Source organism: Nomascus leucogenys, chromosome 19 (genome assembly GCF_006542625.1).
Source record: "Nomascus leucogenys isolate Asia chromosome 19, Asia_NLE_v1, whole genome shotgun sequence".
In the NCBI taxonomy this organism is placed as follows: domain Eukaryota; kingdom Metazoa; phylum Chordata; class Mammalia; order Primates; family Hylobatidae; genus Nomascus; species Nomascus leucogenys.
In genome coordinates, this window is record NC_044399.1 from 67,460,507 (window position 1) to 67,486,755 (window position 26,249).

The 26,249-nt window shown below is 38.2% G+C and overlaps 1 protein-coding gene across 4 annotated transcripts in view; it reads left to right on the forward strand.

The window, feature by feature from the left end:
• Positions 1–21,026, forward strand: part of MYH8 (myosin heavy chain 8) — a 32,614-nt gene extending 11,588 nt beyond the window's left edge. The window contains exons 16-40 of one of the 4 annotated variants that reach the window (XM_003274686.3): positions 1,089–1,398; positions 1,513–1,580; positions 3,691–3,778; positions 3,863–3,980; positions 4,275–4,398; positions 4,495–4,631; positions 6,076–6,331; positions 9,549–9,791; positions 9,883–10,059; positions 10,143–10,288; positions 10,375–10,465; positions 10,550–10,939; positions 11,657–11,783; positions 12,486–12,604; positions 12,732–12,928; positions 14,375–14,558; positions 14,643–14,808; positions 14,907–15,031; positions 15,924–16,232; positions 16,915–17,118; positions 18,132–18,257; positions 18,343–18,513; positions 18,699–18,803; positions 19,365–19,460; positions 20,745–21,026. In XM_003274686.3, coding sequence (XP_003274734.2) covers positions 1,089–1,398; positions 1,513–1,580; positions 3,691–3,778; positions 3,863–3,980; positions 4,275–4,398; positions 4,495–4,631; positions 6,076–6,331; positions 9,549–9,791; positions 9,883–10,059; positions 10,143–10,288; positions 10,375–10,465; positions 10,550–10,939; positions 11,657–11,783; positions 12,486–12,604; positions 12,732–12,928; positions 14,375–14,558; positions 14,643–14,808; positions 14,907–15,031; positions 15,924–16,232; positions 16,915–17,118; positions 18,132–18,257; positions 18,343–18,513; positions 18,699–18,803; positions 19,365–19,460; positions 20,745–20,894 — 4,227 coding nt within the window. In that variant the 3' untranslated portion in view covers positions 20,895–21,026. Of the gene's footprint in view, positions 1–1,088; positions 1,410–1,504; positions 1,581–3,690; positions 3,779–3,862; positions 3,981–4,274; positions 4,399–4,494; positions 4,632–6,075; positions 6,332–9,548; positions 9,792–9,882; positions 10,060–10,142; positions 10,289–10,374; positions 10,466–10,549; positions 10,940–11,656; positions 11,784–12,485; positions 12,605–12,731; positions 12,929–14,374; positions 14,559–14,642; positions 14,809–14,906; positions 15,032–15,923; positions 16,233–16,914; positions 17,119–18,131; positions 18,258–18,342; positions 18,514–18,698; positions 18,804–19,364; positions 19,461–20,744 lie in introns of all 4 variants that reach the window. The other 3 variants (XM_030800528.1, XM_030800525.1, XM_030800526.1) reach the window with 3 other exon arrangements.
• The last annotated feature ends 5,223 nt before the right edge of the window (positions 21,027–26,249 follow it).

A 26,249-nucleotide genomic window follows, 5' to 3' on the forward strand; every position in this document is an offset into this window, starting at 1 on the left:
TCACATGGTTTGTGATCTGAACAAATTGGAAAATTACTATTTAGAAATTACTTCCTCTTTTTAACTTTTACATAAGAAAGATCTGACAGTGTTTACTTTTAGTCTATTCTAACCATTCTTATTCTGATATTGGACCAAATCCAACTTTAACACAGCACTGAAAACTCTATGTGAGATGTTCTGCTTTACTACAACTACTATCCTCATTAGTTCTTGATCTATCTCCATTATGATCCATGATGTCCACAATGAAAATATTTTTCTATATAAAAATTAATGCACACATGACACAGTGCTTTCATAAAAGCTAATCTGTTCAAAGTCAAGAAGTCAAACTGCATATGCTACTTCATAATCTATTTTATTTATTTATTGAGACAGGGCCTCACTCTGTAGCCCTGGCTGAAGCGCAATGGTACAATCACAGCTCACTGAAGCCTCAACCCCGAGGCTCAAGCGATCCTCTCACCTCAGCCTCCCGAGTAGCTGGGACCACAGGCATGTGCCACTATGCTTGGCTAATTTTTGTATTCTTTGTAGAGACGGTGTTTTGCCACGTTGCCCAAGCTGGTCTTGAACTCCTGAGTTCAAGTGATCCTCCTGTCTTGGCCTCCCAAAGTGTTGAGATTACAGGCGTGAGCCACTGTGCTTGGCCTATAATCTATTTTAAAGAAATTAAATACCCAAAATATCTTAAATAAAATTTGGTTGTTTATACTGGTTAATTACTGCATAGAGTCAACATCATAAGTCAGTAAGCTCTTTTCATAGTGAAGAAAAACTCTGACAATAGATTTATTCACTGAATAGGGAAAAAGTGTGATAATACACAACATTTTAACATGCAGTGTTGAGGAAGTTTGTATCCAGCTATTCTTTTAATTGAAAGTAATGCTACAGATTGAATGTGAGAAGAACAGTGGAAAAGTCATTCTAGTGATAACAAGGGACTTCTTCGAGCTGTGACCCTGGTTTATTTCATACATATATTTAATTGGGGTGCTCATAATTCAATCAAATGACAGCCATCGTGTCTCTATCTTTTGAGAGAAGTTAGGTTGACACCAATGTTACTTTTCTGAATTCAGCCACTGGGCATCTTCTCCATCCTGGAAGAGGAGTGCATGTTCCCTAAGGCAACGGACACCTCCTTCAAGAACAAGCTGTATGACCAGCACCTGGGCAAGTCTGCAAACTTCCAGAAGCCCAAGGTGGTCAAAGGCAAGGCTGAGGCCCACTTCTCTCTGATTCACTATGCTGGCACTGTGGACTACAACATTACTGGCTGGCTGGACAAAAATAAGGACCCCCTGAATGACACTGTGGTTGGGCTGTACCAGAAGTCTGCAATGAAGACTCTAGCCAGTCTCTTTTCCACATATGCTAGTGCTGAAGCAGGTACTTTCTGTGTCCTTAATCTAAATTAAATCCATTCTCACATAATATTATAATACATGTTCATATAAGCCTCTGGTATTCTATTCTTATTGATGGGTTTTCTTTTTACCTCAGACAGCAGCACGAAGAAAGGTGCTAAGAAAAAGGGCTCTTCTTTCCAGACTGTGTCTGCCCTTTTCAGGGTAAAGTACAAATTTAATTTGAAATATCTACTCAGTTTCTATGAATTATCATAATTAAGGATTTAGAAAAAATTACGAGGCAATAAAATGTTAATAGGAATCACTTCAAATATCAGCTCTCGTCAGAGTATAGCCAAAGAAATACTACTCCTGTAGGAACGGATGCTTTACCCATTATTCCTTATTATGATTATCTAATGTATTCAGGATTCCCAAAATGTCCTTAGAAACTTTCTCATTATATAATGAGGCTGATTTCTAAAGAAGTATAGCTAAACTTCAAAGCTGTCCCTGTGGAAGGCCATATTCTTATTCCACTTTGAATGTTGCCCTTTGAAAATGTTCCTGAGTTCCTCTTTGAGAATGAGCCTCAGATACACTCTTTATGACATCTTTTACCAAAACATATCTTTGTCCTCTGAGGTGAATTTAATTTTTCATTACAGCTGAAAATCATCTAAAGCCAAGCCCAGTGATTTAAATGGATCGTTAAGATACGAAATATCTCTTGAGATTAAAGAATAATAATTTCACTACAAAGTAATGTGATTTTCCTATGTCGCTTAAAAACTGGTTCTTATATATGGACTAATAATGGCTTTTTAATCAAAATGTGTATGGCTAAGTCTCACTCCTCATAAAACTAAAATGCAGACATGACATACAACCTATGATCTAAACAAGAAAACTACTCTTGTTCTTTTTCTTTCTCACAACCAATTTGCATTATCTTACCAAATAGACTTTTGTTTTGTCAACTTGTTTTCAAAATTAGGAACTCATATTACTTATTTTCTTCATTTCCTAATGGTTAACTGAGATGTGGAGAAAAAAATCTGCCTTCTTGGCCGGGCACGGTGGCTCACGCCTGTAATCCCAGGATTTGGGAGGCCGAGGCGGGCAGATCACAAGGTCAGGAATTCAACACCAGCCTGGCCAATACGGTGAAACCCCATCTTTACTAAAAATATAAAAATTAGCCAGGCGTAGCAGTGCGCACCTGTCGTCCCAGCTACTCGGGAGGCTGAGGCAGAAGAATCACTTGTACCCAGGAGGCAGAGGTTGCAGTGGACTGAGATTGCACCACTGTACTCCAGCCTGGGCAACAGAGCAAGATTCTGTCAAAAAAAAAAAAAAATCTGCCTTCTTAAGAGTATATCTAGTCTCAGGTACCCAACACCCACCAACCCAAGGTTATATAGTTTCATAATTTTATTTTATTTTTATTTATTTTTTTAATTTTTTTTTCGAGACAGGGTCTTGCTCTGTCACCCAGGCCGTAGTGCAGTGACACGATCTCAGCTCACTGCAAACTCCGCCTCCCGGGTTCAAGTAATTCTCCTGCCTCAGCCTCCCAAGTAGCTGGTATTACAGGCACCCGTCACCACACCTGGCTAATTTTTGTATTTTTAGTGGAGATGGGGTTTCACTATGTTGCCCAGGCTGGTCTCGAACTCCTGACCTCATGATCTGCCCGCTTTGGCCTCCGAAGGTGCTGGGATTACAGGCGTGAGCCACCATGCCTGGCCAGTTTCACAATTTTAGATTCTTCAAAAATCAAAACAAAACAAGAGGTTAAGAGGTCCCAGGGAATATTACACTCAAGGAAGGAAAGGCAAAAGTTAGGACAATTGCTAACTTAGGTTACCACTGTAAACTGCTACTGTGAAAATTATTAGCACTGAGAGAGATGAAAGAGACTTCACAAACAATCTCAACTATTCTCAGATAATGCCCAGAGAAACAAAAGGGATTTTATACAGTCAGGCAGTTCATTAGTGGCATAGCAAAGCCATCATGTTTTGTCTTGTGATTCTCGGTTGAGAACCCTTCCTAGTACATCACAAGGTTACTGAATTGCAATTTGTTTATAAGACAGATCCCTCGTGTTACAAAGGAGTACCCTGGAGATGTGCATTCCTTCCAAGCACTTTGGCCTTTTTGTTATTTGGCAGGCTAGAACTCTTGAGACCCTCAAAATACAGAGCAATTGAAGCCTCATAGATGCATGCCTAGTAGTTAAAGGACTGTCTAGGTTCATTCCACATAATTACAAAAAACAACCTGAAATAGAACTTTTTCATCAAGTCCTTTCTGTCTGGTTTTCTAGGAAAATTTAAATAAATTGATGACAAATCTGAGGAGCACACACCCTCACTTCGTACGGTGTATCATTCCCAATGAAACCAAAACTCCTGGTAAGACACAGAGAGTGAGATAATCAAACAGGCACAGGTTTGAAAATTAAATGCCCAGTAATAAGTACTGCTCTATATTTTTAGGGGCAATGGAACATGAACTTGTGTTGCACCAGCTGAGGTGTAATGGTGTGCTGGAAGGCATCCGCATCTGTAGGAAAGGATTTCCAAGCAGAATCTTATATGGTGATTTCAAACAAAGGTCAGTCTTCTTTGTTGTATTTCATTAACACTGTGAATTAGTATATATTAAAAAATTAAGAAGTCGAATAATATAGCCTTGTGGTAGTAGGATAATACAACAGGTTAGAAGGATAACAGGAATAACAGGCATGCAACAGAAAATCATATTGTTTTACTATCTGTCCTTAAACGGCAGTTGGATTTTCTACTTTTATTTCTACTCTCAGATGTTTGTTGATATTTCTTTTTGGTGTCATTTTGTTGGCATGTGGTCACATTTTCCTAACCATTCTTTCTTTCTTTAACTGAGCAGATACAAGGTTTTAAATGCAAGTGCTATTCCAGAGGGACAGTTCATTGACAGCAAGAAGGCTTCTGAGAAACTTCTTGCATCTATTGATATTGATCATACTCAATATAAATTTGGACATACCAAGGTAAATCATTATTTATTTACACCTGATCCAAGTACCTTCTGCCATTTCTGCATCTCCTGCAGTATGGAGATGATTTGTGACTCTCTCTTTCTCCAGGTTTTCTTCAAAGCTGGACTTCTGGGTCTTCTGGAAGAAATGAGAGATGAAAAATTAGCCCAAATTATAACAAGAACACAAGCTGTCTGTAGGGGATTCCTAATGAGGGTAGAATATCAGAAGATGTTGCAAAGGAGGTAACAATCATTCAGAATATCAGAATTATAAGGTCCCTTAAGGACTATCAATCAGTCTTCTTCATTCATTAATTCTTTCATTTGGTGGCTAATAGTTCCTCTCACCCAATTCAGAACTCACTCCTACAACACAGCCACCTTTGCTTCAGCTCTCACACTTGGATTCCCTTCAAAACTTCTCTCCTACCTCCAGTCATCTCACATACAGCCACAGGAATAGTTTGCAGTAAGCAGTATTTTCATCAAGCCAGTTTCTTGCTTGCCTGTCAAGGCCCTCTCTATTCCCCACCTCATCTATCATTTCCAACCACACAGCCTTTTCCAGCCAGGCTAAACAATTTGCTTATCTACTATTCTCTCATTTGCTTATCTTCTTATCTCATCTCTCCCCTCATCCTAATTTATCTATTTACCAATTTAAAACTTTAATTTCCCCTTTCTGTAACTAATCTCACCCAGTTTATCTACCCAACACTACTGCATTCCCTCTACTTACACACACACTGTGCATTCATTTTCCTCATCTGTAATCATTTAGGCCTGCACTGGAAGTGTTCCTGAGTCTTTCCCATGTGTGAATGTTATGGTTTGTGTCAAGGTATCTGCTTCCACAGAGTTATAAGTCTTAAAAACTGGACCTATAGAGACAGAATTTCCATTTTAACAAGCTTGAAGAAACATACACATTGCTACAAGGTAGTCAAACCTAGCCAGTCTATGGCTATAGTTTGCAGTAGGGGTACCTTTTATTACTATTTTTCACTTTATTTCAATAAAATAAATTTTAGAGCTCAACAGATGCTGAATGCCTTGCAAATACTAACAATCCAATTAATCAGTTAAGACTGAGGCACTTGAAAGAATTTGAGATAAGCCAGTGTATTATCTGAAGAAGCTATTAAAAAAAGTTTATAGAGTGGATAATTCAGTGTTGTTCAAAATAAGAGGAGCAACTTCAAGGAAGAGATGACAAATCATTCGCTCAGTTTAGGTGGGCCATTCAGAAGGCAACCTATGTCATTTCAGTTCTCATCCATATGCCCACAGACAGGCAGCACAATCAACATGCAATCGCCATGCCCACTCTCAAATCACTAATACTGTCATATGTCAAATGGTATGTGCTGATCATACATTCGAAATATTCACCCCTAAAGTCACTCTCTTTGCTAGTTTGATAGGGATTGAGAACACAGAAGATCTGTTCAATATGAACAGTACTCATATTAGCAAAGTGGTTATACTGAGGGCTACTGACCATGAGTGTGAGCGCGAGAATGTGTGTTCACATGTGTGTGTGTGTAAAGCCTGAACATAATATATAGAGAATGTGACATATTTATTTGTGAGGGGCATTCATTAAAAGGGAAATTTGTGTGTGATAAGTAACAATAACATTGGCTCTAATGGATCAGTCTACACTGATATTTTCACGTCATCGCAGAGAAGCACTTTTCTGCATCCAGTATAATGTCCGTGCCTTCATGAACGTCAAGCACTGGCCCTGGATGAAACTCTTTTTCAAGATTAAGCCCCTCCTCAAGAGTGCAGAGACTGAGAAAGAGATGGCCACCATGAAGGAAGAATTCCAGAAAACCAAAGATGAACTCGCCAAGTCAGAGGCAAAAAGGAAGGAGCTAGAGGAAAAAATGGTCACTCTCTTAAAAGAGAAAAATGACCTGCAACTCCAGGTTCAATCTGTGAGTACTCCATATTCTGAGTGCACCATGTTACGGAAGCTTTTTTGAAACACACATATACTTTGGATTTACAAATGATCTCTACTTGAAAAAAAATCTCAAGTTGCTGTTTTTAATACCTCATTTATCTTTTAATATTCTATGGGGAAGAAAAGGCACAATTATTTCCAAGTTACAATGGGAAAAGGAAAGATTGAAGAATTTGTTTAAATAATATCACAAAATTTAACAGCCATGAAGAAAGTAGCTTAAAGCCAATCCCCCAAGTCTCAGCCAAATATTTTACCCCTTTGCCTGGGCACTTTAGCCCAGCATTGAAAGTATAGCCCTATTTTCTAAATGCAAGTCTATGAGATTGTATTTAAATTCAAACTTATTTCTTTCTGTATCTCCTTTCCCAAGCCCCAAGATTTAGCTCAATAAATCTATCTGTATTTAATGGAACTGAACTACTAGCATGTCAGGCAGAGCAATGTGTCCTCCTGATTCTTCCTCTGATACAAATCTCTAGTTCCTAGCGTCTGTTTATTGGTGCAGGAAGGAGGGGCAGTGGGGTGGGGAGTAGGTTTGGCATGAGCACTTTGGTCAAAGGTAACCTCCCATTTCCTTGGTTCAACAAACCTAACAGTATCATAAACTAACCTGTGAAAAGGATAGTTTTCCTACCTTTTTTAGCAACTTTCAATTTTTCCTTCTAATACCTTCATTTATATGAAGGTTACATTTTTCCAAAAGCACAGGACCGTGGCCTCTCTATCTTACCATCTTTTCACAGTTATCATTAGTCAGTGAGTAAATATGTATTGAGTGTGTCACTATTAAAAATAAATACATTAAGCAGTAAAGCTCAAAAAAAGAAAAAAGAAAAGAATCCTCCAATAAGTTCCCATTATATTCCATTTAAACGTTTCTTAAACTCAAGAACAAAACAAACACTGGGAAGTGAAAAAATATTCCCCAGGCCAAGGTAACCTAATAAATTAGACTGGATTGATTTTTATTTGAATCCTTTCATTAGTCACTTATAAAAACTTTATTGAGCTATACAGTTTCTGAGAATTACATTTTCTCATATATTCTAAAATTCATTTTGATAATTATGGGGGGAGGGGAGAGGGCCACAAATGGAATGGACAAAGCAAATGTGGCATAACTTAGCAACTGGTGAATCTAGGTTCATAACATATCACTGTTCATTCTATTTTTTTTTCCTAACTTGACATACGGGTTTGAACATTTTCAAAATTTCAGGGGCTCAAAATAGACTTTCCACATTAACCAGATTTAGAAGAGAATAGGAAAACAAAAGCAAACAAAAGCACAAAAGCAGAAAGGACTAAGAACAGTTCATCGATCTTTCCTTAACTAGAACTGTCCTGGGCAGAAGAACCTCTAGCCTAGTCAATGGTACAACTCTCTGAAAATTATGTTGCAGTTTAGGCCTATTGCCCATGTTGTGTATAAAAATAAAACAATGAAACCACAAAACTTAAAGAACGTTTTTGTTACACTGGGGAAATCTGAATACAGACTGTATATTAGATAATATTATTATATCATGATAATATTTTCATTTGTAATAACAGTATTGTAGTTATATAGGAGAATGTTCATGTTCTTAGGAGAGAAATGCTAAAATGTGATATCTGCCATTTACTTTCAAATGATTTAGGAGAGTGTGTGTGTGTGTGTGCGCGCGCATGCACGTGTGCATATATATGTGTCTGTGTGTGTTTAGAGAGAGAAAAAAACAGTAAAATGTTAAAAATACGAGATTTAAGTAAATGGCATATGGCAATTTATTGTATTATTCATACAGCCATTTGGTAAGTTTAATAGTTTTCAAAATAAAAGTTGGGGTAAAAGTTCCAAAAAATAAAATTCATCTTAAGACTAATGGGTAATTCTTTAAATAGAGATGTAAATTTTGAACAATTATAGCACTGTATGAACTATCAGGAAGGTTTTAGTGTATTAAAAATATGACATGGAAATGTATTTAAGTTATTTTTCTTCTTTTTCTTTTTTCAATACAGCCTAGCAATTAGTGGTTTGAGGGGGATGGGGAATGATCAAAACCAAAACTAACCAACTTAGCTAAATCAAAATCTTTAAATATTACAGCTGAAAAGCTCTTGGCAATCATTTATTCCAACCCCCTTTATATATATATATATAAAATATATATATATAAAACATATATATGAAATATATATATATAAAATATATATATTATATTATATATCATATATTATATAGCATATATTATACATATTATATATTACATTATATACAGATATTATATACAATATAATATATATTATATAATTACAGATATTATATACAATATAATATATATTATAATATAATATGTCATATATTATATATTATATAACAATATATAATATAATATTACATATTAGATTATAATATTTAACATATTATATTAGAATATATAATATATGTATAATTATATATGTATATTATATGTATATATGTATTATATATGTACTATATATTATATATAATACATATATGTATATATTAACATATACTATATTATATATAGTATATAATATATATTATTATATATAGTACGTATTATAGATAATATATAAAGTTTATATAGTATATATAGTATATATTATATATAGTATATGATATATAGTATATATAGCATACATTATATATAGTACATGATATATGGTGTATATAGTATATATTATATATAGTATATGATATAGTATTATATGTAGTATATATTATATATAACATAATATATAGTGTATATTATATATAAAGTATAATATATATTTTATATTATATATATTTTATTTTATATATATATACAGTTGAGAATAAAAGAAATAAAGCAATTTGCCCAAAGTCATACATATGCAAGCAATATTGGGACAAGAACCCAGGCTTCCTTTTGCCCGATTTAGAGGTCTTTCCACTCTGCTACAAATTATTTTTTAAATAGTCAATAGGTCCAATCTAATAACTTTGCAAACTAGTTTGCTTCTAAAGCTATAGTCTCACTTCCAATAAGCTGCATTTCTCCAGACCATGTAATAACGTTCGATTAAATTAAATTTATATTCATACTGAAAAATTCAACAGAATTCAATAAAACATTATTATTTTTGTGCAAAAAAAAAAAACAAGTTTCAAAATAACTAACAGACTCTAAGTATCTGAATGAATCTCTCCATAGGAAGCAGATAGCTTGGCTGATGCAGAGGAAAGGTGTGAGCAACTGATTAAAAACAAAATCCAACTTGAGGCCAAAATCAAAGAGGTGACTGAAAGAGCTGAGGAGGAGGAAGAGATCAATGCTGAGCTGACAGCCAAGAAGAGGAAACTGGAGGATGAATGTTCAGAGCTCAAGAAAGACATTGATGACCTTGAGCTGACACTTGCCAAGGTTGAGAAGGAGAAACATGCCACAGAGAACAAGGTATCAGTCATATTCTACAGTACTGTATAGAGGTTCTGCCACCAACTAAATTGCTTTACAGGAGAAGTAATCTCTTTCTTAACCTTTGTAGGTGAAAAATCTTACAGAAGAGATGGCAGGCCTGGATGAAACCATTGCAAAACTGTCCAAGGAGAAGAAGGCTCTCCAAGAGACCCACCAGCAGACCCTGGATGACCTGCAGGCAGAGGAGGACAAAGTAAACATCCTGACCAAAGCTAAAACCAAGCTAGAACAGCAAGTGGATGATGTAAGCACATTTTAAATATCCCTGTGAAAGATTTTTTTAAAAATATATACTTTCAATTTTTACCATATTTACTTTTTTATTAGCTTGAAGGGTCTCTGGAACAAGAAAAGAAGCTTCGAATGGATCTAGAAAGAGCAAAGCGGAAACTGGAGGGTGACCTCAAATTGGCCCAAGAATCCACAATGGATATAGAAAATGACAAACAGCAACTTGATGAAAAGCTTAAAAAGTAGGAGCCTTTTAGAAAAAAACTTCTGTGTGATATCATCTTTCAATACATATGAGTATTAATACGTCTTGCTCTTCTGTCTAAAGGAAAGAATTTGAAATTAGCAATTTGATAAGCAAAATTGAAGATGAGCAAGCTGTAGAAATTCAACTACAGAAGAAGATCAAAGAGTTGCAGGTGAGTCATCTCACCTTTATTTTTTCTGCACACCAAAAAAACACTGAAGTTGAGTTTATGTTTACGTGCTTCTTTCGTTCCCAGGCCCGCATTGAGGAGCTGGAGGAGGAAATCGAGGCAGAGCGGGCCTCCCGGGCCAAAGCAGAGAAGCAGCGCTCTGACCTCTCCCGGGAACTGGAGGAGATCAGCGAGAGGCTGGAAGAAGCCGGTGGGGCAACTTCTGCTCAGGTGGAATTGAACAAGAAGCGGGAGGCTGAGTTTCAGAAACTGCGCAGGGACCTGGAGGAGGCCACCCTGCAGCATGAAGCTATGGCGGCTGCTCTTCGGAAGAAGCACGCAGACAGTATGGCTGAGCTTGGGGAGCAGATTGACAACCTGCAGCGGGTCAAACAGAAGCTGGAGAAGGAGAAGAGTGAGCTGAAGATGGAGATTGATGACCTCAGCAGTAACGCAGAGGCCATTTCCAAAGCCAAGGTACCCAATACTGTCTCTAAATGAAGGTAATCATCTGTAAGAACACCCATTGTTCTCTTATCACTAAACATTGTTTGCAGGCATTTAACAGCACTACTCAAATATTTTCTAACCTAATATATCCCACTCTATGGTATTTTTTAAAATGCTGGTTATGATCTATTAAGATGATTTTTTTTTGGCGGGGGGACGGTGTCTCGCTGTCGCCCAGGCTGGAGTGCAGTGGCGCGATCTCGGCTCACTGCAACCTCCTCCTCCCGGGTTCACGCCATTCTCCTGCCTCAGCCTCCCGAGTAGCTGGGACTACAGGCGCCCACCACCACGCCTGGCTAATTTTTTGTATTTTTAGTAGAGACGGGGTTTCACCGTGTTAGCCAGGATGGTCTCGATCTCCTAACCTTGTGATCCGCCCACCTCGGCCTCCCAAAGTGCTGGGATTACAGGCATGAGCCACCACGCCCGGCTTATTAAGATGACTTCAAAATCCACTTTAAGCAAATGTCAATATCATTGGAATAAATGGTCTCCAACAATGACCAGTTTAGGCACACTATGCACTCACCGTGCCTAAATTCTTGCATGTTCCACAGAGTTGATGTCCTAACTTTCTACTCACACTTGACATGAATTTATTTACTCTACAAATATTTTAAGAATCAAGTTTTAACCTTTTTATTGCATTCAATGTCTCATCTTTCATTGCTACATATCCTGTAGGGAAACCTTGAAAAGATGTGCCACTCTCTAGAAGATCAAGTGAGTGAGCTTAAGACCAAGGAAGAGGAGCAGCAGCGGCTGATCAATGACCTCACAGCACAGAGAGCGCGCCTGCAGACAGAAGCAGGTAAAGACATCTTCTCTGGGTCCCAACACCATGGACTACATAAAAAGGATTCTAGGGATTCTAATAAATAGCTATATTCTCACTTTAGAGAAAGATAAACAAATGATCAGAGTTTGCTGAGAAGGTCAAAAAGGAAAGAAAGCAAAACTGAGCAGACAAGTTTACTTACAACACTTCTATGGCAATGCTGCTTTTAAATCTCCAGTTCTAACCAGTGCTAAAAAAATACTTAGAAGCAGATGAAGTGTAGATTAAACACATCACACACAAACAGACACACACACACACACACACACACACACACACACACAGGTTGAGTATCCCTAATCTGAAAATCAAAAATCTGAAATGCTCCAAAATTCAAAACTGAGGGCTGACGTGATGTCCAAAGTAAATGCTCACTGCAGCATTTCAGATTTTACATTTTCAGATTAGGGATGCTGAACTGGTAAGTGTAATGCAAATATCCTAAAATCAAACAAAAATCTGAAATCTGAAACACTTCTGGTCCCAGGCATTTCAGGTAAGGTATATACAACTTGTATATATATATATATATATATATATATATATATATATATATATATATACACACACACACACATATATACATATATATACACACACATATATATATAAATATAAAAAGTTTAGGCTTATTTTTATGCCAGTAAAAAATTCCCTTATGTCTATTATTCCTAGGTGAATATTCCCGACAATTAGATGAGAAAGATGCTTTAGTCTCTCAGCTTTCAAGGAGCAAGCAAGCATCTATTCAGCAGATTGAAGAGCTGAAACATCAACTAGAGGAAGAAACTAAAGTGAGTTTTGCCAAAGATTTTTTTGACTAACCAAATCTAAACCTGCCCAATTAGGCTCTACTTGGGATGTGTAAGTTAAATATCACTGAATACATGAATTTATGTCACTGAACTGCTACTTCTGCAGGCCAAGAATGCCCTGGCACACGCCCTGCAGTCCTCCCGCCATGACTGTGACCTGCTGCGGGAACAGTATGAGGAAGAGCAGGAAGGCAAAGCTGAGCTGCAGAGGGCACTGTCCAAGGCCAACAGTGAGGTTGCCCAGTGGAGAACCAAATATGAGACGGACGCCATCCAGCGCACAGAGGAGCTGGAGGAGGCCAAGTATGTGCTGTGTGAACTCTAGAAGAGGAACTCCCAGAAGCAGCTGTGATATTTATGATGATGATAACATAACAATAGCAAAAGCTAAGATTTATTGAGTGCATACTGTGTCAAGTATTTTACATATATATATGTATGTATGTATATCAGCTTATTTACCTTCATAACAATATTATATTGCTATCATTATTCTAATCCCCATTTTACAGATGAGGAAGTTGAGGCTATAAGTTGTTAACCAACTAACCCAAAGGTATCTGCTTAATAAATGATACAGCTGGGTTTGGAGCCTATCATTCTGATTCTACAGCCCACCTTCTTAAGCATTGAGTAGAAGACATACCTCTTAAAACTCACGTTGGAGGCCACCAAACCATACATAATGTTTAGGGTTGGCCTAAATAAAGTGAAGCCTTAGTCTGCATATAGACAAACGGAGAACTTCAAGTAGATCTCCTTGGGCATCAAGCCAAAGGTTTTTCTCTACCATAAGGATGTGTACTTGGCACACAACTGAAAATGAACTGAGAATGTAGAGAATTCAGGAGGCAAAAAAAACCTGCCTTTGTTTAAACTGCATGAATTGTCCTGATTTACCTATCAATTTCTTTCCCTGGAGAGATTGTCCGAATATAATGATTAGAAGAAACTGGCTATTCTCTAGAGAAAAAAATACATAAAATGGAATGGAAAGTCTGAGAAAGCAAATGCATATGCTCAGTATATTTCTAGCCAGTAAAATATCTAGTTAACCTCAAATCCATATTAGAGTGAGAATGGATATATAAGTCAAACAACAAGATTGTCCTGGCTAATAATTTTCCACAGTCATAATCAGAAGTCTTGAAAATCCTGAGTTACTTAGGTAGTAAAGCACATACAATGGCAGCACCAACAGCAGCCTCTAAGAATTCTATGTTCCAAGGACTTGTTTCCAACTCTTCACCACTTTGGATCTTTCCATACAGTTTACCAATCTAGAAAGCAGTTCTGGCTGCCACCGTTTTGAAAATCATATGCTATTTGCCAGTATAGGAACAGGACTGTGGCCAGGCACAGTGGCTCACACCTGTAATCCCAGCACTTTGGGAGGCCAAGGCAGGCGGATCACCTGAGATCAGGAGTTCAAGACCAGCTTGGCCAACATATAGTGAAACCCTGTCTCTATTTAAAAAAAATATATATATACAAAAATTAGCTGGGCGTGGTGGTGCACGCCTGTAATCCCAGCTACTTGGGAAGCTGAGGCAGGAGAATCACTTGAACCCGGGAGGTTGCAGTGAGCCAAGATCGCGCCACTGCACTCCAGCCTGGGCGACAGAGGGAGACTCCATCTCTCAAAACAGAAACAAAAGAAAAGAAACAGGACTGTGAAAAGGGACCAAGGAGGTTATCACTTTGCTTCTGGTCTTGGCCATTCTCCTGAATGCCTGGCTAACTTTTCAGGAAGAAGTTGGCCCAGCGCCTGCAAGAAGCTGAGGAACATGTAGAAGCTGTGAACGCCAAATGTGCTTCCCTTGAGAAGACAAAGCAGCGGCTCCAGAATGAAGTTGAAGACCTCATGCTTGATGTGGAAAGGTCTAATGCAGCCTGTGCAGCTCTTGATAAGAAGCAAAGGAACTTTGACAAGGTGGCCCAGACTGCTTACACTTTAAGAGTGTTTTACTCGGTCTTCCTTTCTCCTTGGATCAACTCATGATTTATTGCTTTTCAGGTCCTATCAGAATGGAAGCAGAAGTATGAGGAAACTCAGGCTGAACTTGAGGCCTCCCAGAAGGAGTCCCGTTCTCTTAGCACTGAGCTGTTCAAGGTGAAGAATGCCTACGAGGAATCCCTGGATCAACTAGAAACGCTAAGAAGAGAAAATAAGAACTTGCAACGTGAGTCCTCACAGTCCTCCCTACTCCATATATCCCTGGGAGGACCTTTCCATGTTGCCATCTTTCTGACCATTTCTCTCCTGTCTGTTCAACCACAGAAGAGATTTCTGACCTCACTGAGCAGATTGCAGAGGGAGGAAAGCAAATTCATGAATTGGAGAAAATAAAGAAGCAAGTAGAACAAGAGAAATGTGAAATTCAGGCTGCTTTAGAGGAAGCAGAGGTACATATTACCTTGTATTATGTTATGGAAAAACAAAGACAAACATCAGTTAAAAAAAAAAGTGGGGCTAGTGATAATTTAAACTTACAGGATCTTTACAAACGACAAGTTGGCAATAGTTATCAAAATCCTTAAAAATGTAAATACTCTGACCTATCAATTCTATTTCTAAGATTTTATCACCCAAAAAATGTCAAATGGAATAAAGCTTTAAGACAAAGATGTCCAATCTAAGAACAAAAGTAAGCAAATTACAGAACAGTCATATGATGAAATTTTATATAGCCATGAAATATGATTATTTTGGAAAAATATTTTATGGTAGACAGTAATTTTAAAGACACAAATTTGCATAAGCAATATAATTTTCATTATGTAAAAATATATAGAAGTAGGAAAAAAGACTAGAAAAAATACACCACATTAAAATGTTTATCTCTTTACTGGGGGGAACAACAGCTAGGTTTTCCTTTGTTTTTATGTATTGCCTCCACATTATACAATGCACATATATTATGTAATCGGAAAAAAATCAACATATTTTAAAACTGATAGTTTCTAGGTCAGGGGCCAGTATATCACACAAGAACATTTTAATTTCTAAAACAGATTGAGGGTTTATATTTACTATACATGAATTTAATTATATAATTTTATTAGTACTAATATGAACAATATTTGTATAGCACAAAGCACCTTTATTGCAGAGCTGCCCTATATAATCTGTCACTAAATAAACAAAATAATGATTTACCTAGAAGATTCCCAGAACTACTGTATTATACTTTGTAAAATTAGACAAATTGATATTGACAAGAGTTTGGCTCACGAGGGAATATACTCCAAATACTCAGGCTCTTCTCCATTATTAATTGATCACTGTTTTGTTAAGGCATCTCTCGAACATGAAGAAGGAAAGATTCTGCGTATCCAGCTTGAGTTCAACCAAGTCAAGTCTGAAGTTGACAGAAAAATTGCAGAAAAAGATGAGGAAATTGACCAGCTGAAGAGAAACCACACTAGAGTCGTGGAGACAATGCAGAGCACGCTGGATGCGGAGATTAGAAGCAGAAATGATGCTCTGAGAGTCAAGAAGAAAATGGAAGGAGATCTGAATGAAATGGAAATCCAGCTGAACCATGCCAATCGCTTAGCTGCAGAGAGTTTAAGGAACTACAGGAACACCCAAGGAATCCTGAAGGTAAATGGGTCCACATTCGCCTCCCAGATGAAGCAGGGAAAGTACCTGTCATCCATTTCCCAAACACCTTGTTAAACCATCCTTTTTTTCTCTTAACAAATTATACAGCTGGCCACACAAAGGTAACTGAATTAAATACACATAGAACATACTATTTTTAAGAAAATGTTATGTAGGAGAACAAACAGACGCCTAGGCATTACAGCATGATATGAAAGAAAGTGAACAGACTTGGGCACCAGACAGGCCTGAGGCTGAGTCTTAGTTTTGTCATTTACTAGCTGCCTAATTTTAAGCAAGTTATTTAACCGCTCAGAACCTCTGTTCTTTCTTCAAAATAAGAATGAAACTACCCACCTCACCGAGTTACTGTGAGGATCAAATGAAATAACAGATGTCATGTCCTGGATAGAGCATATGGAAACTGCTCAACAAATGACAGACATTAGTGACTCACACATGACACAATAACCAGTTAATGGCAGAAACAGAACAAGAATCTATGTCTCCTGATAATTCTGTCTCACCCTAAGCAAATGACCTAACCATACTCAGATGCATTCAAACGACAGGCATAGGTCATCTTCTGTTCCTGGCACCAGTAAATCTCCCAGTTCATCTCCTGGGATCTTCAAATCCTCTTCAGAACCCTTAAGCCCTTTCTCTGTTTTTCACTTATCAGGAAACCCAGCTCCACCTGGATGATGCTCTCCAGGGCCAGGAGGACCTGAAGGAACAGCTGGCGATTGTGGAGCGCAGAGCCAACCTGCTGCAGGCCGAGATAGAGGAGCTGCGGGCCACTCTGGAACAGACAGAGAGGAGCAGGAAAATCGCAGAACAGGAGCTCCTGGATGCCAGTGAGCGTGTCCAGCTCCTCCACACCCAGGTGAGACCCTCACATCAAACAAATTGCTGGTGTACTGGTAGGGTGATGCATTAGAATTATAACATGAAAGTACTCAATTTGTAGAAATATGTGTATGTAAACAAGGATGGGGGATATGCTCAAAAATACTCATTGCCATTATCTTAGAGTAATTAGATTATGGGTGCTTTTTTGTTTTTTGGTGTGTGTTCCTGTTTCTTTCTTGGGGTTTCTACCCCCCCCCACCAAAAAAAGCTATTATTTTTTTATTTAAAAATAAGGTTTGGCTATTTAGATTATTTTGGAAACCATGAGGTAGAATAATATTGAGTAAAGATACCTGTTGCCTCCAAAATCTGAAAATGTTCCATGCAGTGTTTCTCATCGGTAGCACTTAAGCATTTAGCAATGCTGTGTTCACTGTCCCCATGCCTTACAGCACATTTAGCATTCCTGACTTGCCCAGGCATTAAATGCAGTAGCACCCTCTAGTCATTTTGACAACCAAAAATATCTGCCCCTAAACATTTTCAAATACCCATTGAGACAATATTGCTTCTCTCTGAGAAACACTGAGTTGAAATCTTAAGATTATGTTTTCATAAGACAAATTCAGTGCTCTCCAAGGGAACAAATGAAAATTCAGACAGAATAGATTCCTTCTAAGCAAGAAACTCTCAGTGCCTGCCACTCACAGAATGAATCTATTCTTTTCTATTTCCAACCTTCCAGAGAGAGAATAACTAGTGATGTCTGACTGAAATATAATTAAAAGAACAATTAACTAATGTACGCCAATAAAAGCATTCTCAAACCTCAGAAGTCCTTATGCATAAATCAGGTGGACACTGGGGAAGTTGGGGGAAAGGAGTTCCTACCTTTCAAATAATTAACATTTTCCACTGAACAAATAATTAAAGTTTAGTGAAATGTTGCCAGCAGATCCCCTGCAAGAACCAACAAGTAAGACACTTGTAAAATCTCAAGAAGGCAAACTGAAAATTTTGTAAATTTCCACTGACTACTTTTAACAGAATACCAGCCTCATCAACACCAAGAAGAAATTAGAAAATGACGTTTCCCAACTCCAAAGTGAAGTGGAAGAAGTAATCCAAGAATCACGCAATACAGAAGAGAAAGCCAAGAAGGCCATCACTGATGTAAGATGAACATTTGGCCTACTGACACACGTATGCACCTGCTACCATCAAGTTTCATTACTTTCTTAATTTATTTCCTAAATAGGCTGCCATGATGGCTGAGGAGCTGAAGAAGGAACAGGACACCAGTGCCCACCTGGAGCGGATGAAGAAGAACCTGGAGCAGACAGTGAAGGACCTGCAGCATCGTCTAGATGAGGCCGAGCAGCTGGCGCTGAAGGGTGGGAAGAAGCAGATCCAGAAACTGGAAGCCAGGGTGGGTGTCTCAATCTCTCTAAATCTGGGAAGGGAAAAAGGGCACTCTCTCTACCCTTCTCTCTTCCTACACAAGACTCCCATCCTGTCCTGGGGCTGGGAACACCCATCCCATGCCTTCAGTAGGTCTTGGGCTAATTAATATCCCCCAAGACCGACTGCGTTAAGTATTTTTCTTGGCTGCAGGTACGTGAGCTTGAAGGAGAGGTTGAAAATGAACAGAAACGTAATGCAGAGGTTGTTAAAGGTTTACGGAAACATGAGCGACGAGTAAAAGAACTCACCTACCAGGTAAAGGGAATAGCCTTCCAGAATATCCAGTCTTCCTGCCCAGAAGGAAACTGAAAACCTTATGACTATTTATTTATATACCACTCACAAACAAATACGCATTAACTGGGTACGTATAAGGAGGAAAGACAGTTGCTTATCACAGACCTATACTAAAACTTAGAGAGGCCTTCAGATTTCTAAAGTTTAGAAAATAGCATGAGAGTAAAGAACACAGATTTTAAAGGCAGATAAACTGGGTATTAGTCCTAGTTTGGCCTCTCTTGCTTCTTGAACTTAACACTCTAAACCTCAGTTTCTTCACCTGTAAAATAGGGATAACAGCATCTATTTTCCAGGATAGGGAGGTAAGGACTAGAGAAGATGTGTGCAGTTCTTTAATACAGTGCCTGCACACTGGAAACATTTAACAAGAGTGCTGTTAATTCTATGAAGAAAATCTCAGAGTTGATCAAGTTTACCCCAGGCCCACCTGCCATCATGCCAAATGGTTTTATTTTAGTACCCAGAGTAGCCTTATCTCTTTGGAATGAATGCAGATTATTTTTTTCAAACTTTCAGACTGAAGAAGATCGCAAGAATGTTCTCAGGCTGCAGGACTTGGTAGATAAATTACAGGCGAAGGTGAAATCGTACAAGAGACAAGCTGAGGAGGCTGTAAGTATCTTTAAGCCCTTGAGGAAAGAAGGAAATTTCTTCTGCAGTAGAAGGTATTTTAAAAGAATGTGTCAATAAGGAAGAAGACAAAGTGAAAATCTACCACTCATATTTTAAGAGGGATGATTTTATAAATATGAATTTGTCCTGCCAAATCCAAATTACAGAATAAGACTTCAAAAGGAGATTTTTTTTTTTTTTTTTGAGACAGAGCCTCGCTGTGTCAGCCAGGTTGGAGTGCAGTGGCATGATCTTGGCTCACTGCAACCTATGCCTCCCAAGCTCAAGCGATGCTTATGCCTCAGTCTCTCCAGTAGCTGGGATAACAGGCGTGCGCCACCACACCTGGCTGGTTTTTGTATTTTCAGTAGAGGCAGGGCTTCACCGTGTTGGCCAGGCTGGTCTCAAACCCCTGGCCTCAAGTGATCTGCCCACCTCAGCCTCCCAAAGTGCTAGGATTACAGGCATGAGCCACCACACCCAGCCAAGATATTTTTATTATTAAGCAATTTGTAAGGGCTGACGGGGACAAGTTCTAAACAGCTCACTTACTTGATAGCTGCAAATGATATACAGTGGAAATTCTAATTAATACCATCATAAATTTTCCTCTCCCTCTAGACATAGAAAAAATCAAGTTCTCAAAAGCCAAACATCAATCTTTTACCCCACCTGACTTCTTCACTCACTACTAGTGTCATCAGTGGGGGCTCTTGTCCCCACATTTGCTGTAGCTACTATAAGAACATGTTAGAAGATTCTGTACCTATACTCTTCCTGGTTATCCCTTCACTCTTCCAGACACATGTGGTAGGTAGGAAGTAAATAGGAAGGAAGAAAAGGAAAGAAAAAAGGGAGAGGCATAAATGGCAATGAGTCAAATAACAGAGGAGACTTTCTGCCTAGTCCCGTCTTTTCCCTTTCTTTATATATTAGAATGAAAATATATATTAAGTGATATTTCCCCAATTATAATTTGGCCTTACATTTACTTACTGATGTCTGTAAGGGTACATAGGTCTCTTCCTCCTTTCCACACAGAACACACATCATAAAAGGATGTATGGGCTTTATATGAAGCTGTCTCCTCCACTTCAAAACTGTCCTTTCATTCTTTAAAGTAAAAATTGTAATTGAAGTTATAAACTCTGTCTAGGTTTGAAGTCTGATATGCTAAATAGACCATAAGAAGGAAATACCTGATTTGAGGAACTAATCCTGTCTGGTGATAAGTTCAATGAGAACCACACAGTCTAATTCTCATAATTTTATCTCTATTCTTAGGAGGAACAATCCAATGCTCATCTATCTAAATTCCGCAAACTCCAGCACGAGCTGGAGGAGGCTGAGGAACGGGCTGACATTGCTGAGTCCCAGGTCAACAAATTGCGAGTGAAGAGCCGAGAGGTTCCCACAAAAATCAGTGCAGAGTAAACATACCTGCCTGATGCCATCAAGTGGCTGAAGAAAGGCACAAAATGTGCTATTTTTGGTCACTTGCTTTATGATGTTTATTTTCCTCTTAAAGCTGAATAAATAAAAACTACAATAAATGTATACATTAAACCGGACTTTCATTTTTTCACTTGCAAAGCTAATTATGCTCACAGTTCTCACCTAGCTGTTAATATCTTAATATTATATACGGCTTTGCAGAGCATTCAATATTTTATACCTTCAGCACCACCCAACAGTCCCTTTTCCACCTCTTCACGCCCCCCAACACACATACAAATATCTTTTGCTGAGCTTGTTTTTATTATATCTCTCTAGATTGTTACAAATTACTAAGAAAAACACTCCCTGAGGCTGCCCTCCGTATGGGCCCATTCATTTATTCCACAAACAGATATTGAGCATCTGCTATGTGCATCAATACAATAAATCAATAAATAGTGCCAGCCACTATTTAAGTTCTGTGGGTATGGTAGTGAACAAAATATAGTTTCTGCTCTCCAGGAGCTTATATTCCACAAGGAAAGAAAAGCAATAAATAAATTCATAACTATGTAATGAGCCAGACTATAAGTACTAATGGGAAATTAAAAAGTAGGAGGGAAGCATTTACTATTTTTTTTTTTTTTTTTACTGAGACGGAGTCTCGCTCTGTTGCCCAGGCTGGAGTGCAGTGGCGCGATCTCCACCCACTGCAAGCTCCGCCTCCCGGGTTCACGCCATTCTCCTGCCTCAACCTCCCGAGGAGCTGGGACTACAGGTGCCCGCCACCACACCCGGCTAATTTTTTGTATTTTTAGTAGAGGCGGGGTTTCACCGTCTCAGCCAGGATGGTCTTGATCTCCTGACCTCGTGATCCACCCGCCTCGGCCTCCCAAAGTGCTGGGATTACAGGCGTGAGCCACTGCGCCCGGCCGCATTTACTATTTTATAGAGAGTAGTCAAGGAAGGCATCTCTGGTAAGAAGACATTTGAGCAGTGACCTGAAGGAGGCAAGAGAGTAAACCAAGTGAGTATATGGGCACACAGCACGTCCAGGCAGAGAACAACAGAAAACACAAAGGCCCTAAGGCAAGGGCAGGTAGGGAATGTTAGAGGGGCAGGGAGGAGGCCAAGCAGGGCAGGAAGAGAATGAGCAAGATGAGACAGTTAAGGCATAAGAGACGAACGGAGAGGCCAGATCATGTAGGGCCCCTTGGCCACTTTAAGGACTTTTGCCTTTATTCAGAGTAAAGTGGGAAAGCTTTGGAGGGTTTTGATCAGGATGATATTAACATACATTTTAAAAGAATCACTCTGGCTGCCGTGTTGAGAATAAACTAAGGGAGCAAAGATGGACACTGGGAAACTAGTTAGGAGCCTACTGAAAAATAAAGGTTAAAAGATGACAGTGGCAGTTGGGCACAGTGGCTCACGCCTGGAATCCCAACAATTTGGGAGGTCGAGGTGGGCAGATCACTTGAGCCCAAGAGTTTGAGACCAACCTAGACAACACAGCAAAACCCCATCTCTACTAAAAATAGAAAAAAAAAAAAAATTAGCAGGGCATAGTGGCACTTGCCTGTAGTCCCAGCTACAGGGGAGGCTACAGTGGGAGAATCATCTGAGCCCGGGAAGTCAAGGCTGCAATAAACCAAGATCATACCACTGCACTCCAGCCTGGGAGACAGAGTGAGACCCTGTCTCAAAAAAAAAAAAAAAAAAACCAGCAAATAGTAACAACAACAACAAAAACCATGACAGTGGCTTAGGGCAGAAAAATAACATCAGGAGACAAAGAGAAGTAGGTGGATTCCAGATTTACTGAAGGTAGCTAGCATACATAGGATTGTCAGATAGACTGGATGAGAGACAGACAGAAAGAATGAACTTATAAAAGAGGGACAGAAAATAAGACAAAGAAAAAAAAAAGGCTTGATGGAGTAGAACCTCCAGAAAGAGAGGAAGCAGCAGAACAAAAATTAAATCTAGACAAAGACTGTACTTTATGCACTCCTTCTACCTTCTAACATTTACTCTCCCCCAGCCTCTAAACCCCTATCAGCCTCAATCTTTTCATTATAAATTGTGTAGACCACAATCTCAAATGTGTCTAAGTTAATAACAAAAGTTTAAAACAAAAAAGAGAAAAAAATATATTAAATAATCTCCAAAAAACAAGAGGAAATCAAAACTATAATCATAAGAACATCTAGAAAGAAACAAAAGAAAAAATCTTTGTGACCTTAGCTTAGGCAAAGATGTCTTAGATATGACACCAAAGACACAGGCCACAAGAGAAAAAACTGATCAATTGTACATCATCAAAATGTAAAGCTTCTGCTCTTTGAAAAACACTGTTATAAAGAGAATGAAAAGACAAGCCACAGACTGAACATATTTACAACTTATATCCCTGATGAAAGATTAATATTCAGAATATATAAACAAATCTAAAAATCCAGGGAAAAGGAAACAACCTAATACTTTAAAAGGCAAAAGGTTTAGACAAACATTTCACTAAACATACAGATGATAAAAAGGCATCTGAAAAAACATTCAACATCATGAATCATGAGAAAAATATCAATTAAAACACAGTAAGATACCACAACACACTTACTACAATGACTAAAAGACCAAAGTGTTGGCCAAGAGTCATAATGTAAAATGTTACAATGACTTAGGAAAACAGTTTGGCAACTTCTTTAAAAGTTAACAAACTATCTATATGATCTAGCCATTCTATTCCTAGGTATTTACCAAAGAGAAATGAAAGCATATGTCCACATGAAGACTTGTACACAAATGTTTATGGCACATTTATTTGTAATAGGGGCAAAAACCAAAAAGAAGAACCAAAATATCCATCAACAAATGAATGGATAACAAATTATGGTATATCCATACAATGAAATACTACTCAGCAATCAAAAGAAACTATTAACACAAAAAAGGATGAATCTCAAGATAATTATGTTGATTGAAAGCAGCAGCCTCTCCAAAAAGTACATACTATATGATTCTATTTATATAAAATTCTAGAAAATGAAAACTACAGTGATAGAAAGTGGACCAGTAGTTGGCTAGTGATGCAGAGGGAGGGTTTGTGGGGGGCACAAAGAAAGGGTGGAGGGGATTACAAGGGAGCAGGAGGAAATCTGGGGGGGGTCGATGAACATGTTCATTATCTTGATTGAGATGATGGTTTCACAGGCATCTATGTATGTAAAAACCTATCAAATTGTGCACTTTTAATATGTGCAGTTTTAAATGTCAATTACACCTCCCTAAATCTAAAATTCTGCATTAGGGGAAATACCACAATTATAGTACTCTGGGAAAATAATTAATAATTAGAATACTATATGCCAAACTTTAAAACCAGAGTTATACTTTTTCACAGAAATTGCATGAAGCCTGTTTATCAGTTTGTTGACATATTTACTATGTTGAGTCTTCCAATTCTTAACTACAGTCTGTTTCATTTAATTAGATCTTCTTTTATTTCTTTCATCAGTGTTTGGTAGTTTTCAGCATACAAGCCATATACAAGTTTTGTTAGATCTATGTCAAACTTTTTTTTTTTTTTTTGTGATGGAGTCTCACTCTGTTGCCCAGACTGGAGTGCAGTGGTGCGATCTCGGCTCACTGCAACCTCCACCTCCCCGGTTCAAGGCATTCTCCTGCCTCAGCCTCCTGAGTAGCTGGGATTACAGGCATGCACCACCATGTCTGGCTAATTTTTGTATTTTTAGTAGAGACAGGGTTTCACCATGTTGGTCAGGCTGGTCTCAAACTCCTGACCTCATGATCCGCTCACCTTGGCCTCCCAAAGTGCTGGGATTACAGGCGTGAGCCACCATTCCCGGCCTGTCTAACATTTTTTTTTTAAGTGACTGTAAATGGCATTATATTTCTAATTTTGCTGTCTACATGTTCACTGCTAACATACAGAAAAACAATTGATTTTTTCTCCTTTTTTTTTTTTTTTTTTTTTTTGTTGTTGTTGTTGTTTGAGACGGAGTCTTACTGTGTTGCCAGGCTGGAGAGCAGTGGCTCACTGCAAACTCCACCTCCCAGGTTCAAGTGATTCTCCTGCCTCAGCCTCCTGAGTAGCTGGGATTATAGGCGCGTGTCACCATGCCCAGCTAATTTTTGTATTTTTAGTAGAGACAAGGTTTTACCATATTGGCCAGGATGGTCTCAATCTCTTGACTTCGTGATCTGCCTGCCTTGGCCTCCCAAAGTGTTGAGATTACGGGCGTGAGCCACAGTGCCCAGCCTTCTGTTGTATTTCTTAAGATTTAGATCATAATTGCAACTCTGCTGTTCTTAGAACAAAGAATGAGTAAATGTTGCAGTTGGGACAAGAGGGACAGATTTCTCACAGTCGTATGTGATAACATAATATGACATCCTTTAAGTTTTGCAATGCAATAATAAAATACATCCTTTTTCACAAAAATACATGACTTCATCAATATTTTTAAGAGCCTTCCTAATCCTTTGATCCTGAATTCATTCTCGGGAAACATCTATTGGGTCATCATTTTTGTCCATTTTCAATTCTTCAATTGTTAACTAGTTCAACGCTGCTGAATGCACGCTGGTCAATAGCTTTGCAAAATTCAAGCCAATTTTTTTTACTACTTTCACTGACTTCACTAAATTCTGCAACTGTTCCAAGATTTCCCATTTTACTTTGCATTCAACTTAAATTGATAATTGCATATTTACAATATGTAATGATCAATAAGATCATTAGTGAATACTTTTTGTTTTCCTATGCAATATCATTATTGTGAAGGCTCCAATAACAGGGACTCCACTATTGCAAACCGAAAACTATCTTTAGCCTTTGCCCAGAAAGTCTGTTCTATAGATTTAACAATTAAAGATATGCATAAGCATTTATGTACACATATATATTTAGCAGAATATTTTAAAGAACAGAAACTTAGAGCACCCTGAATGCCCAATAATAGAAAATTTGTTATATAAATTATGTTATCTTCAAAGCATGGTACACTATGTAACTATTAAAAATCATAATCTAAAAGAATAGTTACTATCATGGGAAAATTTTAAAATGTGTTCTAAATGCAGAATACAAAACAGTGCTTGCAGACTGATATCTCAATTGTGTATGTGTTTAAGAATACATAAAAATTGGCCAGGCGTGGTGGCACATGCCTGTAATCCCAGCACCTTGGGAGGCCAAGGTGGGCAGATCATGAGGTCAAGAGATCGAGACCATCCTGGCCAACATGGTGAAACCCCATCTCTACTAAAAATACAAAAATTAGCTGGGCATGATGGCATGCACCTGTAGTCCCAGCTGCTCCGGAGGCT